General features: G+C 45.2%; 1 protein-coding gene across 1 annotated transcript in view; it reads left to right on the plus strand.

Annotated features, from left to right (window-relative positions):
- LOC126260737 (atrial natriuretic peptide receptor 1-like) overlaps positions 1 to 19,320 on the plus strand; it is a 506,740-nt gene that overhangs the window by 316,007 nt on the left and 171,413 nt on the right. The window contains exon 16 of the mRNA XM_049958075.1: positions 17,176 to 17,380. Coding sequence (XP_049814032.1) covers positions 17,176 to 17,380 — 205 coding nt within the window. The remainder of the gene's footprint in view (positions 1 to 17,175; positions 17,381 to 19,320) is intronic.

Below are 19,320 nucleotides of genomic sequence, written 5' to 3' on the forward strand. Positions count from 1 at the left end.
CGTCTGACGTCGATCATTTCCTGTTCTTGATGGTGCTAGTGTTTACAGCGTATGTGAGTGTTATCTTTCCGGAGTTCTCTAAAAGCCGAGATTTTAAATTCCCTTGCACAGCGCTTACTTGCTGCAGTTATCCCATGAAAATGGCAGGGCCTGCTTCTGTCGAAATATCGGCAGTTGTCGACGATGCCACCGGCTGCATACCTGTAAGGTAGTTGAACACTGTATACGCTGGGAGAATCTCACGTCTCAGTACTTGCCATATCAGCAGATAGCCCCCGATGTAACGTCGCCAGGCCAGCCGGATCTGACGTCCTTCAGTAGCCTCTTGTATTAGTTGTAAAAGGCGTTTTAATTTTACTCAGCCGTGCCCAGAAAATCGTTCTCGGCACAACAGATGCTTTCGTTTGATTGTTCAGTCCTAACGCACCTAAACGCTCTCTACGTCAAATTTCAGGGTTCTCGATAATCTTTTAAAGGTATAATTATGGGCAATTATCGAAGATAAGTGTGTTTGTGTTTGTGTGTGTGTGTGTGTGGGGGGGGGGGGGGGGGGGGAGCAATATATTTGTCATACTGAATTCCTGTTTCGTACAATGTTCCTTTCGAAGTTATTTCGAGTTTTTATTCTTACATCAGATTCATGGAAGGAATTAAACGCCTAATTGGGTGGTACGTTTCATGCAGTGAGTGGGTTATGTTTCCGTTATATGTGTAAAATCAATTTCTCTGGTATTACCTGATGTAAAATGTACTTCACGATTATTTTTGCTTTGAATTCTTTCACAAAGTCCGCATATGATAGCTGTTCCATAATAGTTTTAAGAATAACGTCTCATTTAATTAATTGCATTGCTTTACTTTAGGACGGTTACATGTGTTATTATGTGCCCAAAAATGTGTAAGCCCAAACTATAATGCTGTTTTTTGGTTGTGGATGAATTTCGTCCTAGTGTTCACCATGCCCGTACAGACTGCCATTCTGCAAATTTACAAGATGCAGTCCTGACTAATGCACCATTTTGTAATGCCCATGAAGGCTTGTGCTGTCTTCCGTTTAACATGCCACTAGGAATGCTGTATTTTTTTTGTATTTTGCCAAATAGCTGAAAATTCCAGTACCAAAAAGAGCAAACTGATAATTGGGAGTTTTAATGACTATTGGTGTAAATAATCATGAAGCATTATACTAAGAGTATACGTATACTAAGAGTACGACGTTTTCTAAACGCATGTTGACTGTGTGTCAATAGACCGTTTCGTTCAAGGTAATTCATAATGTTCGACCACAATATAAGTTCCAAAATGCTGCTGCATATAGACGTTAATGATATGGGTGCGCAATTTAGTGGATTACTCCTACTACCTTTCTTGAATATTGGTGTGCTCTGTGCAACTTTCCAGTCTTTGGCTACGGATCTTCCGTCGAGCGAATGGTTGTATATGATTGTTATAAAACGAGTCTCGAAGTTCCTTCCCATCTGACTGATATAAAACTTATAACAGTATTGGCTGTTGCTCTTACAGACACCAGTTTCTTAATAATTGTTGCTGTTGCTGGCAACTTTATGGCGTAGCCTAGAACCAATTTTACCTTTCATTTGCATGCTTGTTAATCATGTAAACTTTTCATATTTTTCTTGTTTAGTACTATGCCATTTATAGATTTAGCTTCAGCAAATTGAGGTTAGTTGGTTACACCACTGCTTTTGTTTGTAACGGAGCTGAAGATGGCATGGCCCAAACCGGAAATGGTGAAGTGTAAAAGTTTGGGTGATCAAGACAGACTTGTAAAATTAAATGTCACAATATGATCATAGACTCATTTTCAGACTTTATTTCTCCAACTGATAAAAGTCAACGTCTCCGTAAACAGTGATCGGAACGTTCTACCAGTCGTTCATTTTCTCGAAGGTAGAAATTCGCTCCTTGGTCACAGAACCATTCGAGAAATGCTATGCGAACGTCCGCAACAGTGCAAAATCTCTTACCATCCCACATGTTTTGTCAGTTTGCCGAAATGATGGAATTCACATGGTAGAAGATCTGGACCACATGACAGATGCTTCCAAAGCTTCCACTGAAAACGTTGAATCAAAGCCAATGCTGTGCGTGCCGCATGTGGTGTTGCGTTGTCGTCTTAGAGAACAATTCCTTTGCTTAATTCTCCACCCCTCTTGTTTTGTGTGGCCATATCCCCTGTTCATTTATGGGCAGGTGAAAGTGCATCTACAGAATTGTTCCGCAGTTCACCATTAAGTGCTTGACAAAGGGTTCATTGAATATCGTCAAGCTGTTCCTCAACCGTTCCACTCTCGGAAAGCGCGCAGGAAAAACGACCACTTAAAAATTCCTCTGCGAGCTCTGATCTGTCGTATTTTATTAGGATAATTATTCCTCCCTATGTAGTTGAGCGCCAACAAATACACTCCTGGAAATGGTAAAAAGAACACTTTGACACCGGTGTGTCAGACCCACCATACTTGCTCCGGACACTGCGAGAGGGCTGTACAAGCAATGATCACACGCACGGCACAGCGGACACACCAGGAACCGCGGTGTTGGCCGTCGAATGGCGCTAGCTGCGCAGCATTTGTGCACCGCCGCCGTCAGTGTCAGCCAGTTTGCCGTGGCATACGGAGCTCCATCGCAGTCTTTAACACTGGTAGCATGCCGCGACAGCATGGACGTGAACCGTATGTGCAGTTGACGGACTTTGAGCGAGGGCGTATAGTGGGCATGCGGGAGGCCGGGTGGACGTACCGCCGAATTGCTCAACACGTGGGGCGTGAGGTCTCCACAGTACATCGATGTTGTCGCCAGTGGTCGGCGGAAGGTGCACGTGCCCGTCGACCTGGGACCGGACCGCAGCGACGCACGGATGCACGCCAAGACCGTAGGATCCTACGCAGTGCCGTAGGGGACCGCACCGCCACTTCCCAGCAAATTAGGGACACTGTAGCTCCTGGGGTATCGACGAGGACCATTCGCAACCGTCTCCATGAAGCTGGGCTACGGTCCCGCACACCGTTAGGCCGTCTTCCGCTCACGCCCCAACATCGTGCAGCCCGCCTCCAGTGGTGTCGCGACAGGCGTGAATGGAGGGACGATGGAGACGTGTCGTCTTCAGCGATGAGAGGCGCTTTTGCCTTGGTGCCAGTGATGGTCGTATGCGTGTTTGGCGCCGTGCAGGTGAGCGCCACAATCAGGACTGCATACGACCGAGGCACACAGGGCCAACACCCGGCATCATGGTGTGGGGAGCGATCTCCTACACTGGCCGTACACCACTGGTGATCGTCGAGGGGACACTGAATAGTGCACGGTACATCCAAACCGTCATCGAACCCATCGTTCTACCATTCCTAGACCGGCAAGGGAACTTGCTGTTCCAACAGGACAATGCACGTCCGCATGTATCCCGTGCCACCCAACGTGCTCTAGAAGGTGTAAGTCAACTACCCTGGCCAGCAAGATCTCCGGATCTGTCCCCCATTGAGCATGTTTGGGACTGGATGAAGCGTCGTCTCACGCGGTCTGCACGTCCAGCACGAACGCTGGTCCAACTGAGGCGCCAGGTGGAAATGGCATGGCAAGCCGTTCCACAGGACTACATCCAGCATCTCTACGATCGTCTCCATGGGAGAATAGCAGTCTGCATTGCTGCGAAAGGTGGATATACACTGTACTAGTGCCGACATTGTGCATGCTCTGTTGCCTGTGTCTATGTGCCTGTGGTTCTGTCAGTGTGATCATGTGATGTATCTGACCACAGGAATGTGTCAATAAAGTTTCCCCTTCCTGGGACAATGAATTCACGGTATTCTTATTTCAATTTCCAGGAGTGTATTTTCACCCCTTGAGGAAAAATTTGGTACTGAAATTTCATTGGAAGATATTTACGTAAAGAAAAACGCCTTCATTTAATGATTCCCATTGCAATTCACGTATCACATCTGTGGCGCTATCCCATCTATTTCGCTAAACCACAAAACAGGTTGCCCCTCTTTGAACTTGTTAGATGTACTCCACTGATCCTACCTGTCACGGATCCGACACACTGCACAGCAGTACTCCAGAAGAGGACGTACAAGCGTAGTGTAAGCAGTGTCTTAAGTAGAAATGTAGCGTTCCGTCAGTCTTCTGCCAATAAATCGTAATCTTAAGTTTGCTATACCCATTATCTTTGTGATCGTTCCAATCTAAGCTATTCGTAATTGTAATCCCTAAGTATTTAGCTGCAGCTGCAGCCTTTAGATTTATGTGTTTCATCGTATAATCTAAATTTAGCGGATTCCTTTTGGCAGTCACGTGGGTGACTTCGGTCTTGTGTAACCTGTTTTGAAACTTGTTCTGAATATCTGATCACTTTTAATGATAGTCCTTTGGAAACAATCTAAGAGTGATACTCAGATTGTCTCCTGAACCATTTAAGTAAATCAGGAACAGGAGAGGGCCTATAACAGTACATTTGCGAATGCCAAACACTAATTCTGTTTTATTCGACGAATTTCCGTCAGTTACTAAGGACTGTGACCTTCCTGTCACGAAATCACGAATTCAGTCGCACAACTGAGACGATACTAATAAGCACCCAATTTGATTCGGAGTCACTTGTGAGGTACAGTGTCAAAAGTCTTCTGAAAATTTAAAAATAAGGAATAAATTTGACATCCCCTGTCAACAGCACTCTTTATTTCGTGAGAGCAATGAGATAATTGTGTTTCACAAGAGAGATGTTTTCAGACTCCGTATTGGCTGTCTGTCAATAAATTGTGTACTTCGGGATACCTCACAATGTTCTAACGCAGTTTATGTTACAAATTCCTACTGTAAATCGACATTAGCAATATGGTACTCCTGTTTCCGTTCTAGGGTATTGGTGTGACTTGCGCAACTTTCCTGTCTTTAGATACGAATCTTTCAACGAGCTGTCTGTTGATTATGATTGGTAAATGTGAATCTATTGGAGTAGCATACACTGATAGGAAACTCACTGGTATACAATCAGGACCGGAGGCCTTGCCTTTATAAAGTGATTTAAGCTGCTTTTTTACACTGAAGATATCTACGTGCAAGTTACCCCTGCTGTTAGTTACTCTTGGATCGAATTCTGGAATATCTTCTTCGCAAAAACAAGTGCGGGAACAATTTCCGATTCTGCAGACGATCTCGAACGGTGGAATGAGCACCGCATACTGAGGTACACATCTGTTGAGCTATGTCTGCGACCTGTGCGAATCATTTCGTCGACTGCCCGCATCTCGTGGTCGTGCGGTAGCGTTCTCGCTTCCCACGCCCGGGTTCCCGGGTTCGATTCCCGGCGGGGTCAGGGATTTTCTCTGCCTCGTGATGGCTGGGTGTTGTGTGATGTCCTTAGGTTAGTTAGGTTTAAATAGTTCTAAGTTCTAGGGGACTGATGACCATAGATGTTAAGTCCCATAGTGCTCAGAGCCATTTGAACCAGTTCGTCGACTGTCTGGACACTGTCTGTGGGAAGAGTCTATGGCATCCTTGGCTATCAGCATCAGCCACATCTGTATGGTCTTTGTCACATTGCTGGCGCCATTTCACTACGGTTGGACGTGACACAGCATTTGGTACATATATCGCCAGAACCACACAGTGAATCTGTGTGTAATTTAGACGTTTTAGCCTCAAGAGTCTCACGTCCTTAAGAATAATCGCACTGTACCGCCTACTTCAACTTCGTAGTACTTTTTCAGTTGCCGTGCCATTTCACTCGCACACTGTGATGCACCTTCTACCCGTTCCGAATCAGAATTACGTCAGCAGAAAACCAGGAACAAGTATTCCCATGTGACAATGCGCCACTCTTGTTGCGCAATAGTCTTATTGCGGGACGACATGATTAACTTACTGTCTGAGGCCACTAGATTTTAATCTACGAGTTTTGATCACCCGTGACAACTCATGAGTGTGCTTAAGGCACATATACAGTTTTAGATTCTGAGAACTTACCGAAAGAACTGACCTAAAATAGAATAACCTTCAGCGAAAACGAATTATATGCCCTACAGATCTACATCCACATCTACACCCACATATATACTGCGCTAGCCACCAAGCGGTGTGTGGTGGAGGGCACAATTCGCGCCAAGGTCAGATTTCTCCAATCTGTTCCACTCGCGGATCGCACGAGGGAAAAACGACTGTCTGAACACCTCAGTACGAGCTCTGATTTCCCTTATCTATAAATGGTGATCATTGCGCGATTTGAAAGTTTGTCTTTCTATGAAGTTTGTAACGCTCCCGCGATGACTAAATGTACCAGTCACGAATCTTGCCGCTCTTCTTTGGACCTTCTCAATCTCTTTAATCAGACCCAGTTGGTAAGGGTCCCATACAGAGGAACAATACTCAAAGGCTGGACGAACTAACGTATTGTAAGCTATTTCCTTTGTTGAAGGACTGCATCGCTTCAGGATTCTATCAATAAACCGCAATCTAGAGTTCGCCTTATCCGTTACTTGTGTACTCTGATCATTCCATTTGAGATCATTTCGAATAGTCACACCCAGATACTTGACGGATGTTACCACTCCGTCTGGGCATTTATTTTGTACTCCTACATTAACGGGGATTTTCGCCTAGTTATACGCAGTAGGTTACACTTACTAATATTGAGAGGTAACTGCCAGTCATTACACCACGCATTTATTATCTGCAAATCCTCATTTATTTGTTCACAACTTTCGTGTGATACTACTTTCCTGTAGACTACAGCATCATCGACTTTCCTGTAGACTACAGCATCTTCGGTAAACAGTCTAATGCCGCTGTCAATACCATCAACCAGATCGTTTATGTAAGTCGTAAAAAGCAGCGGACCTATTACGCTGCCCTGGGGCACACCTGAAGCTACGATTGTTTCTGTTGAAGTCACCCCTTTCAGGACGACATATTGCTCTCTGTCGGAAAACTTTCTATCCATCCGCATATGTCATCGGATAGACCGTAAGCGCCCACTATTTGGAGCAAGCGACAGTGCGGAACTGAGTCGAAAGCTTTTCGAAAGTCGAGAAATATGGCATCAGCCTGGGAGCCGGTATCTAGAGCCCGTTATATATCATGCACAAAGAGGGCCAGCTGTGTCTCGCATGACCGCTGTTTCCTAAAACCGTGCTGGTTTTTGCAGATGGATTCTCAGAGTCTAGAAAGGTCATTATGTCTGAACACAAAATACGTTAGACGATTCTACAAAAAATCGATGTCAGTGAAATTGGCCGATAATTATGCGCATCCGATTTGCTCCTTTTTTTATAGATTGCTATAACCTGGGTCTACTTCCAGTCCCGTGGAACTTTCCGCTCTTCCAATGATCTCTGATAGATAATGGATAAGAATGGTGCTATGTTTGTAGCATAGTCAACATACACTCCTGGAAATTGAAATAAGAAAACCGTGAATTCATTGTCCCAGGAAGGGGAAACTTTATTGACACATTCCTGGGGTCAGATACATCACATGATCACACTGACAGAACCACAGGCACATAGACACAGGCAACAGAGCATGCACAATGTCGGCACTAGTACAGTGTATATCCACCTTTCGCAGCAATGCAGGCTGCTATTCTCCCATGGAGACGATCGTAGAGATGCTGGATGTAGTCCTGTGGAACGGCTTGCCATGCCATTTCCACCTGGCGCCTCAGTTGGACCAGCGTTCGTGCTGGACGTGCAGACCGCGTGAGACGACGCTTCATCCAGTCCCAAACATGCTCAATGGGGGACAGATCCGGAGATCTTGCTGGCCAGGGTAGTTGACTTACACCTTCTAGAGCACGTTGGGTGGCACGGGATACATGCGGACGTGCATTGTCCTGTTGGAACAGCAAGTTCCCTTGCCGGTCTAGGAATGGTAGAACGATGGGTTCGATGACGGTTTGGATGTACCGTGCACTATTCAGTGTCCCCTCGACGATCACCAGTGGTGTACGGCCAGTGTAGGAGATCGCTCCTCACACCATGATGCCGGGTGTTGGCCCTGTGTGCCTCGGTCGTATGCAGTCCTGATTGTGGCGCTCACCTGCACGGCGCCAAACACGCATACGACCATCATTGGCACCAAGGCAGAAGCGACTCTCATCGCTGAAGACGACACGTCTCCATTCGTCCCTCCATTCACGCCTGTCGCGACACCACTGGAGGCGGGCTGCACGATGTTGGGGCGTGAGCGGAAGACGGCCTAACGGTGTGCGGGACCGTAGCCCAGCTTCATGGAGACGGTTGCGAATGGTCCTCGCCGATACCCCAGGAGCAACAGTGTCCCTAATTTGCTGGGAAGTGGTGGTGCGGTCCCCTACGGCACTGTGTAGGATCCTACGGTCTTGGCGTGCATCCGTGCGTCGCTGCGGTCCGGTCCCAGGTCGACGGGCACGTGCACCTTCCGCCGACCACTGGCGACAACATCGATGTACTGTGGAGACCTCACGCCCCACGTGTTGAGCAATTCGGCGGTACGTCCACCCGGCCTCCCGCATGCCCACTATACGCCCTCGCTCAAAGTCCGTCAACTGCACATACGGTTCACGTCCACGCTGTCGCGGCATGCTACCAGTGTTAAAGACTGCGATGGAGCTCCGTATGCCACGGCAAACTGGCTGACACTGACGGCGGCGGTGCACAAATGCTGCGCAGCTAGCGCCATTCGACGGCCAACACCGCGGTTCCTGGTGTGTCCGCTGTGCCGTGCGTGTGATCATTGCTTGTACAGCCCTCTCGCAGTGTCCGGAGCAAGTATGGTGGGTCTGACACACCGGTGTCAATGTGTTCTTTTTTCCATTTCCAGGAGTGTATAATCTTACGGGGATACCGTCTGGGCTAGATGCCTTCCTGACGTCTAAGGACGTTAACTGTTTTACAATCCCAGATACACTAAACGCTATGTCAGCCATCCTTGCGTTTGTTCGATAAATGAAAGGGGATGATGCTGCAGTCCTTTGTCGTAAACGAGCTTTTGAAAGCTAGGCTTAGAATTTCGGCCTTCTGTTAATCATCATTCGTTACATTACGCGTACTGTCAGAAGATATCGAATTATTTGTAGCGTTCATAGATTTTAAGTACGACCAAAATTTTCTGGGGTTATTTTTAGAATCTGCAGATAAAATATTCGTTAAAAGAATCTCTCATTGACCTTTTGACAGCTGATTTCATTTCGCATAATTTCTGTTTGTCAGCGGGGCAGTAACTACGTTTGAAACGACTGTGCAAAATTCTATGCTTTCTCAGTAACTTCCTAATATGTTTGTTGTACCAAGGTGGATTCATCCCCTCCCCTATATTTTTGCTAGCCACATACTTCTCTAGCACGTGAGCAATACCTTTAAATTCCGACCAAAGATGCTCAATATCTTTGTGTCCCGTGGTGAACGCTTCGAGCTAACTATGAAGACATTCATTAATGACACTTTTATTTGCTTTCCCAAACAAGAAAACTCTAGGCTGTTTTCTTTTTTTTTGCAACTTCAACTGACATAGAAGCCACACATTATTGTCGCTAATACCTTCTTCTAGATTAACTTCCTCAAAAGATCGGGTCTGTTTGTCGCCAAGATATCTAATATATTTCTACCTCGAATTGGTTTTCTAACCAATTGCTCAAGGTTGTATGTTGAGAGCGCTCCTAGAATAACTTCACTCGAGTCTTTGCTTCTGCCCCCTGTGATAAACGTGTAATTTTCCCAGTCAATGGATGCCAGGTTAAATTCTCCACCTATAACTAATGGATGATTTGGATATTTGTTTCCTATGTACTCAAGACTTTCCCTGAAACGTTCTGCGACGTATGGTGCGAATGCTGGTGATCTATAAAAAGTCGTAATACAACGACCACTCCTTGTGTGATTGACAGATTTATCCAGACTATTTCACAGTCTGACCCAGCATCGATCTCAAGAGCGTTTAAACGGCTTTTAACTGCAATGAACAAACCACCTCCCTTAGAATCAGTCCTATCCTTCCTAAAAATTGTCCAATCCGAGTTCGAAGTTTCACTGCTATTTATGTCTGGTTTCGATCATCTTGCGGTACCTAATACAATATTGGCATTGTTACTGTTTATTTCGGAGAGTAACTCGGGTATCTTGCTAGAGACACTTCGACAATTTACTAACATGGATGTAGCATATTTAAATCCTTTGGAATGACCTGTTTAGGTGAACTAACAATTTTGTACAGTTGGCACACCCACATCCGTGTCATGAACTGGTAATTTTTCAGGAGGACATTACTAGTACTCGGGCGAGGAGGATAGTATGCTAGCAAACTCCGAAGCTTTCCCTCCGTTTGTAGGGTACGTATCGTTTACGATAAGCAGGATCCTTTGAAAATTTCAAGTCGTTTATCGTTCACCATCTAAGATTGCAGAGTTCCCTGGATCGTTGACGCTGATTTACTATTGTGGAAGGCTGGAGCACATTAAATACCTGTCAACTGGGGTATGGGTCTACAGGTCAGATCACATGTAACGTGGAGACATTTGGCTTTGATAATCAATACTGCAGCCGACGAAGTCTATTATTGCTGATAATTGCATAGCTACCGGACACAAGGTTACACGATTATATAAAAATTTGTCTACTGCCAATTTAACTTGGGATTTCCTTATTTAAAAGTTCCTGAAGATACGTATGGCGGAAAACCTTATTAGCCAGTAAAGGAGTTGTCAATGGGGCAACTCATGGAATTCCATTATTTCCGTGTTATTCTCTTAGCGAAGAAGACAGAACGCGTCGAGCGCCACGCGGGACGGCAACCCACCACACAGCTGAGTTTTGCATATCTGCCATCGAGGGTACTGTCTGCTGGTGGTACGGCCTGTCTCACATTTACGATCATGGCAAATACGCAAAATAGAGCGCTAATAAATTTTAAGAAGTGCTCACGGTCCAGCGAAATTTCAATAATAAACTGAAATAATTAAAACTATAAACAGGCCTTAAAGTGGTATTACATCCTTCCAAAACCTCTGAACCTACAAACGTCTTACCTGTCCCATCATCACCTATACCCATATAGCCTGGATCTCCATATTTCTAATATCTTACAACTCCTATAACGTCACGCGCCTTCCATTTAACCTTGACACATCGTCTACCAGTTGATAAAATTTCCCCTCGCCTTAAATTTCTCACGCATCTCCACAAACACTAACATCTCGCAAACTCGACGAACATAAGCCAGTTGTCTACCAGTCTTCCCCAACACATCCCATCTTCCCTCCACCTCCTCATCCTGCATACCTTATCCAAACACAATTTCAACAGGCTGCTCCTTCTTGATCCAGAAACCCTGAAATCTACCCATCTTATTAGCAGTAACCTTAGTCCCTACGTCCCCTCCTGAGATCAACGCTGTTCTGTCAGCCTCTCTCCTTCCTGCTCTGGCCTTAATTTTTCTTTTCTTTTGGCTTTCGTTCTGAAGGTTGTACAGCCATCTCTCAGTGTGTTTTCTAACTACATACATCAACAAAAGTGTTACATCACACCTTCATTTCGAAATAAATGACAAGAAGACAAAAATTATCACTGAGGGATCACATTTATTGATATATTCATTTACAATGTGTCGAGATGTCGAAATCAGGAAACAAACATTCCCGTAACGACGAAATCGTCTGTTTCCCATGGAGGAAGGGGGGAGGCTGTTTTACAGCACTCATGAGCAACGTCAACACGTGGTGGAACGTCCCCTTTCTTAGATGGAGGCTTAAATTAGTCATGACATACTATCGATGAGATCATCAGACAAGCTCTGTTCGAAATGCCTCGCTCTTTAATGGCGATTCTGCGTAAGAAGGTGATAGCTGTCATCGTCCAGAAACATCTCGTTTCAGTTGTTCCCACACATGTTGGACTGGGTTGATGTCTGAGGAAAGGCAGACACCCCATTCTGGCAATCCAAGCATGCTGAAGTAACGTGTTCATGAGAACAGCACAATGGTCTTGTGGGTTATGATCCATTAAGATGAAAATATCACCAAAACGTTGCCAATACAGTCGCATTGTTGGTTGTGGAATCTCGTCCCTGTCCCATGGAGCAGTGAGATTGCTCTTAACGACCACGAGAGGTGTACAGTGACCCCAAGCAATGCTGCCCCAGAACATCACTCCATCACCACCTTGTTGCACGTGTGGGGCACAGATCTCTAGACATTCGATAATTTCGAGGTGTCTCAAAACACGCCACCTGCAATTAGAGGGGTACAAACAGATACATGTTTCGTCCGTAAACAATACCTGACGCCGTTCCTGTGGTGTCTATCAAGAATGATTTTTTGCTCGTCTGTAACGGAGTGCTTGGTGTTGTGGTATAAGACGTCGGGCGTCGGGAATTGGATTCACAATCGTCTCCTTAAAATCTGATCAGATGCGTGACGTTCTGTACCCTCTTTGAAAGCCAAATTCACTTCGGGGCAGTCAAGCAGTTTCACTGACTCGAAAGTCGTAGATATCTATCATCCTGTGCATATTTGAAGCGTGGATCGCTTACGCAGTGTAAATCCTTAACGATAAATGTCAGCTGGAGCCGATTGTATTTTGACACCACATACGTTTCACTCTGATGAGCACATTGACGAACTTCCCTAATAGACAAACCTCTCTTCATGGGGTGATGGGAGTTCAATCTGCTGTTCCACAGACAACTCTAATGTGTAGCTCCCGGTACCTTACTCTCAACTGAAACCCATTTGAGTGTGTAGATACTGCTAATGTGTATCTTTACGAACAACGTCAGGGGTGACCATCAGATCAGTCAAGGAACAGTGACAATACCAACACACTCCAACGACATATCTAGGTAATGCAAAACTTCTGCTGATGTATGTATGTATCACACCTAGCAGCCCAACATTGTCCCCCACTCACAAGTGCAGCCATCTATTTATCTGTATTGTCATACATCCTCTCTATCCTCTCATTCTTCCTTGCTGTTGTTTCTGTTATTATTATTGTCTTCATTCCAAATGCTGTTTTACTGCACTTCTCCATGCTACCCTATTCTATACAAACCTCTTCATCTCTGCACAACTATAGCAACCTATGTTCATTTAAACCTGCTTGCTATAGTTGAGTCTTTGTCTCTGTCTACAATTTTTGCCACCTGTACTCCCTTCCATTATTAAATTGGCGATCCTGTCGCGCTTCAGAATGTCTCCTGTCAACTGATCCCTTCTTTTACTCAGGTCGTGACATAAATTTATGTTTCCCCCAATTTTAATCCAGTGCATCCCCATTAGTTGCTCGAGCTACCTAACTAATCTTCAAGATTATTTAATAGCATAACATTTCCAATGCTTATATTCTTTTCTTGTCTGAACTGTTTTTGTCCACATTTATCACCTGTACAAAACTATATGCCCAGCATCTCCTGGGAGCTGACATCGAGGGAATTTAAATGCCTCACAGGCAGCGTCACTGTTACTGCCGATGTCACCCTTGAAACGTCCCCTTTGAAAATTTGTGAATGACTGTGCTGGTAAACTCCTACGTTATTTGATTTTGAAACAGCTGAGCAAAACTCAACGTACTCAAACAGTTTTCTCTTTACTTATTCTGATCATCACTAAAATGACAGACTATATTTTTAGCGCAACGCAATTAACTTTCAAAAATCCCTGCAAAGAATGGCCGTGACTAACAATAACCTATTCCTGTAAGCAGCTGTTTAGGTTTTTATGTTGGTAACGTTATGTAGCGCTCTGTATGAAAATCACTGGCTGTGCTGCATGCAGTCTGTGGCTGGTTGGCATTGCTGGAATATTCACTATTGTAGTGTTGGGTAGTTGGATGTGAACAGCGCGTAGCGTTGCGCAGTTAAGAGGTGAGCCGCCAGCAGTGGTGGATGTGGGGAGTGAGATGGCGGAGTTTTGAGAGCGGACGATCTGGACGTGTTTCCATCAGACAGAGTAAATTTGTAATAATGTATATCATGAACTGATATATATATGACAACTTTTCAATATTATTAAGCTAAATACATTGTTTGTTCTCCATCAAAATCTTTCATTTGCTAACTATGCCTATCAGTAGTTAGTGCCTTCAGCAGTTAGAATCTTTTATTTAGCTGGCAGTATTGGCGCTCGCTCTATTGCAGTAGCTCGAGTAACGAAGATTTTTGTGAGGTAAAAAATGGTTCAAATGGCTCTGAGCACTATGGGACTTAACATCTGACGTCATCAGTCCCCTAGAACTTAGAACTACTTAAACCTACAGGGTGTTTCAAAAATGACCGGTATATTTGAAACGGCAATACAAACTAAACGAGCAGCGATAGAAATACACCGTTTGTTGCAATATGCTTGGGACAACAGTACATTTTCAGACAGACAAACTTTCGAAATTACGGTAGTTACAATTTTCAACAACATATGGCGCTGCGGTCTGGGAAACTCTATAGTACGATATTTTCCACATATCCACCATGCGTAGCAATAATATGGCGTAGTCTCTGAATGAAATTCCCCGAAACCTTTGACAACGTGTCTGGCGGAATGGCTTCACATGCAGATGAGATGTACTGCTTCAGCTGTTCAATTGTTTCTGGATTCTGGCGGTACACCTGATCTTTCAAGTGTCCCCACAGAAAGAAGTCACAGGGGTTCATGTCTGGCGAATAGGGAGGCCAATCCACGCCGCCTCCTGTATGTTTCGGATAGCCCAAAGCAATCACACGATCATCGAAATATTCATTCAGGAAATTAAAGACGTCGGCCGTGCGATGTGGCCGGGCACCATCTTGCATAAACCACGAGGTGTTCGCAGTGTCGTCTAAGGCAGTTTGTACCGCCACAAATTCACGAAGAATGTCCAGATAGCGTGATGCAGTAATCGTTTCTGATCTGAAAAATGGGCCAATGATTCCTTTGGAAGACATGGCGGCCCAGACCAGTACTTTTTGAGGATGCAGGGACGATGGGACTGCAACATGGGGCTTTTCGGTTCCCCATATGCGCCAGTTCTGTTTATTGACGAAGCCGTCCCGGTAAAAATAAGCTTCGTCAGTAAACCAAATGCTGCCCACATGCATATCGCCGTCATCAATCCTGTGCACTATATCGTTAGCGAATGTCTCTCGTGCAGCAATGGTAGCGGCGCTGAGGGGTTGCCGCGCTTGAATTTTGTATGGATAGAGGTGTAAACTCTGGCGCATGAGACGATACGTGGACGTTGGCGTCATTTGGACCGCAGCTGCAACACGGCGAACGGAAACCCGAGGCCGCTGTTGGATCACCTGCTGCACTAGCTGCGCGTTGCCCTCTGTGGTTGCCGTACGCGGTCGCCCTACCTTTGCAGCACGTTCATCCGTCACGTTCCCAGTCCGTTGAAATTTTTCAAACAGATCCTTTATTGTATCGCTTTTCGGTCCTTTGGTTACATTAAACCTCCGTTGAAAACTTCGTCTTGTTGCAACAACACTGTGTTCTAGGCGGTGGAATTCCAACACCAGAAAAATCCTCTGTTCTAAGGAATAAACCATGTTGTCTACAGCACACTTGCACGTTGTGAACAGCACACGCTTACAGCAGAAAGACGACGTACAGAATGGCGCACCCACAGACTGCGATGTCTTCTATATCTTTCACATCACTTGCAGCGTCATCTGTTGTTGAAAATTGTAACTACTGTAATTTCGAAAGTTTGTCCGCCTGAAAATGTACTGTTGTCCCAAGCATATTGCAACAAACGGTGTATTTCTATCGCTGCTCGTTTAGTTTTTATTGCCGTTTCAAATATACCGGTCATTTTTGAAACACCCTGTAACTAACCGAACTAGATCACACACGTCCATGCCCGAGGCAGGATTCGAACCTGCGACCGTAGCAGTCGCGCGGTTCCGGACTGAAGCGCCTAGAGCCGCTCGGCCACCGCAGCCGGCTTTGTGAGGTAAGTGATTCATGAAAGGTATAGGTTACTGTTAGTCACGGCCATTCTGTTGTAGGGATTATTGAAAGTCACATTGCGTTGCGCTAAAAATATTGTGTGTCAGTTTAGTGTTGATCAGAATAAGTAAAGAGAGAAATGTCTGAGTACGTTCAGTTCTGTTCAGCTGTTTGAAAATCAAATAACGCAAGAGGTTTATCAGCACAGTAATTCACTAATTTTTCTAAGGGCATGTTACATACCTTTAATGAATCACTTACCTCACAAAAATCTTCGTTACTCGAACTACTAAAATACAGGGAGCGCCAATACTGCCAGCTAAATAAAAGATTCTAACTACTGAAGGCACTAACTACTAATAGGCATAGTTAACAAATGAAAGAATTTGAGCCGCCCCTAGTGGCCGAGCGGTTCTAGGCGCTACAGCCCGCAACCGCGCGAATGCTACGGTCGTAGGTTGGAATCCTGCCTCGGGCATGGATGTGTGTGATGTCCTTATGTTAGTCAGGTTTAAGTAATTCTAAGTTCTGGGGGACTGATGACCTCAGATGTTAAGTCCCATAGTGCTCAGAGCCATTTGAACCATTTTTGAAAGAATTTGATAGAGAACAAACAATGTATTTACCTTAATAACTTTCAAAATTTATATGACATCCGTCTTTAGAAATTTTCTTTTTCTCGCGGACACACATCCAGATCGTTCGCTTATTGTAACTTCTCAAAACTCTGGTATTTCTCTCTCCACATCCACCACTGCTGGCGGCTCACCTCCAACTGCACAACGCTACGCACTCTTCACATCCAACTGCCCAACGCTACACAAGCAAATATTCCAACAATGAGTCCAACCAGCCACATACTGCACACAGCGCAGTCAGCGATTTTCATACAGAGCACTACGTGGCGTCACCAACATAAAAAGCTTAACAGCCTACTTACACCTTCTTGAGCTTTCAGGAGGAATCATCTTTGTTGCATTTTACGACCTTCATTTTAAACTTTTAACTACAAAGAAAACGTAATCCGGTATGTATTATAACCTCTGGTTGATGAAAGCAGCATAGCTAATCCATCTCCCCCAGGTGGGAGAGGGATGGAGTAGAGAGGGCAGATTAAATGAACAATAAATTAAAAAAAAAAAAAAGAAAAACTGACGTTAGACGAGACACTTGAAGATGTCTGGCAGGGGTCCAGATTACATTGTTAGCATCTACTGAGGTTTTCCGAAGGATAATTATGGCCTGAGTCTTTTTTATGTGGTGCTTCACAGAGATCGTGCAGCGCGTACGCGCGGGAGACCGTCCGAGCTTCCGTCCGTCGCTGGAAGGCGGCGCTGGCGGCGGCGCTGGTGGCGCGGACGGCGGCGGGCAGGCGCAACTGCAGCTGCAGCGGCTGCTCCGCCAGTGTTGGGCCGAGGAGCCGCAGGAGCGGCCCGACTTCAGCTCGCTCAAGGGTGCCATCCGCAGGCTCAACAAGTGCGTCCGAGAGCAGGCGACCCACACCTCACGCACTCCTACCTAGCTAGCTCTCACTGTTGCATTGGGCTGTACTTACAGTTTGTTTAATGGCATTAATTAGAGTCCAAAACTTGTAACATAGATTCCCAGATGCGCAACTCCTGTGGATATATTGAGTAGGTGCATAAGTTCGTGGCATTTTTCCATAACACAACAGACACACATTACAAATACTTAAGCAATCAAAAATATATTCGCCTTCACTATTTTCAAGAGACTGCCAAAGATGTAGTAATTTTCCGATAGCAAGACCCTAGAAATTACCTGGTTTTTGAGGTGAAGAAACCCTCGAGCTATTTTCATCTGGAAACAAAGTTCCTCCATCGTTGTTCAATACAGACCGGAAAAGGCAAGATCAGATGGATAAGGTGGGTCAATGACTTCCCAACCCCTACTTTTGTATAGCGTTATTTGTGTCTAGCACAAGTCTTGTGGGCGTTATCGTGGAGTAGCGTCACGTCGCACAGTATTCCTGGTCGTCGTTCTTGGATTTCGACTGCAAGATGTCTCAGTTTTTGACAATAAATGCCAGCAGTTATGGTAACGCTTCGGGGAAGCATTTCGTAGTACCCCAAACCACCACTGTTGCACCAGATGCATAAAATTATCACTTGAGGATGAGCGCAGGTCTATGTAGGGCAAGATGCTTCTTGGTTTGGACCCAAGAATCCCATTCTTTTACTTTTGTTAGCGTAAAGACAGCATTTCTCGTCACGAGAAATGATACAGGATAGGAATGTTTGGTTTTGTTCATCCACTTGATTACGACCAAGGATAGATGCACACAGGGACACACACTGATATTTGCGATTTTGCCTTAGAGCATGCGGTTTCAATACATCTCATTTTTTAACCTTCCTCATTGTATCAAAATATCGCACGATGGTGGATGATCACAGTTCATCACATTTGACAGTTCTCGAGTACAAAGACGTGGTTCATGGTGGATTTAGGCGTTTAAACGATCTTCAGCAAATCCCGAAGGTCTTCCTGAACCTGGGGGTCACTGATGTCAAAAAGATCCCCCTTGAAACGAGAAAATCGTTTTCTTGCCGTGCTCTGTCGAATGGCATTATCTCAATACATGGCACAAATGTTTCTGTATATCGACAATGTTCTGATTTCTGCACTTGGCGTCCACTGCCGCATTTACTATCTGTAAAAGACAAATTGATACACTACCGGCCATTAAAAATGCTGTACCAAGAAGCAATGCAGATGATAAATGGCTATTCATTGGACAAATATAAACTGACATGTGATTACATTTTCACGCAATCCTGAGAAATCAGTACCCAGAACAACCACCTCTGGCCGTAATAACGGCCTTGATACGCCTGGGCATTGAGTCAAACAGGGCTTGAATGGCGTGTACAGGTACAGCTACCCATGCAGCTTCAACACGATATCACATTTCATCAAGAGTAGTGGCTGGCGTATTGTGACGAGCAAGTTGCTCGGTCACCATTGGCCAGACGTTTCCAGTTGGTGAGAGATCTGGAGAATGTGCTGGCCAGGGCAGCAGTCGAACATTTTATGTACCAGGAAAGGCCCGTACGGGTCCTGCAACATGCGGTCGTACATTACCCTGTTGAAATGTAGGGTTTCGCAGGGATCGAATGACGGGTAGAGCCACGGGTCGTAACACATCTGAAATGTAACGTCCACTGTTCAAAGTGCCGTCAATGCGAACAAGATGTGACCGACAGGTGTAACCAATGGCACCCCTTACCATCATGCCGGGTGATACGCCAGTATGGCGATGACGAGTACACGCTTCCAATGTGCGTTCAACGTGATGTCGCCAAACACGGCTGTGACCATCATGAAGCTGCAAACAGAACCTGGATTCATCCGGAAAAATGACGTTTTGCCATTCGTGCACCCAGATTCGTCGT

The sequence above is a fragment of the Schistocerca nitens genome, chromosome 5, assembly GCF_023898315.1.
Source record: "Schistocerca nitens isolate TAMUIC-IGC-003100 chromosome 5, iqSchNite1.1, whole genome shotgun sequence".
Taxonomy (NCBI): Eukaryota; Metazoa; Arthropoda; class Insecta; order Orthoptera; family Acrididae; genus Schistocerca; species Schistocerca nitens.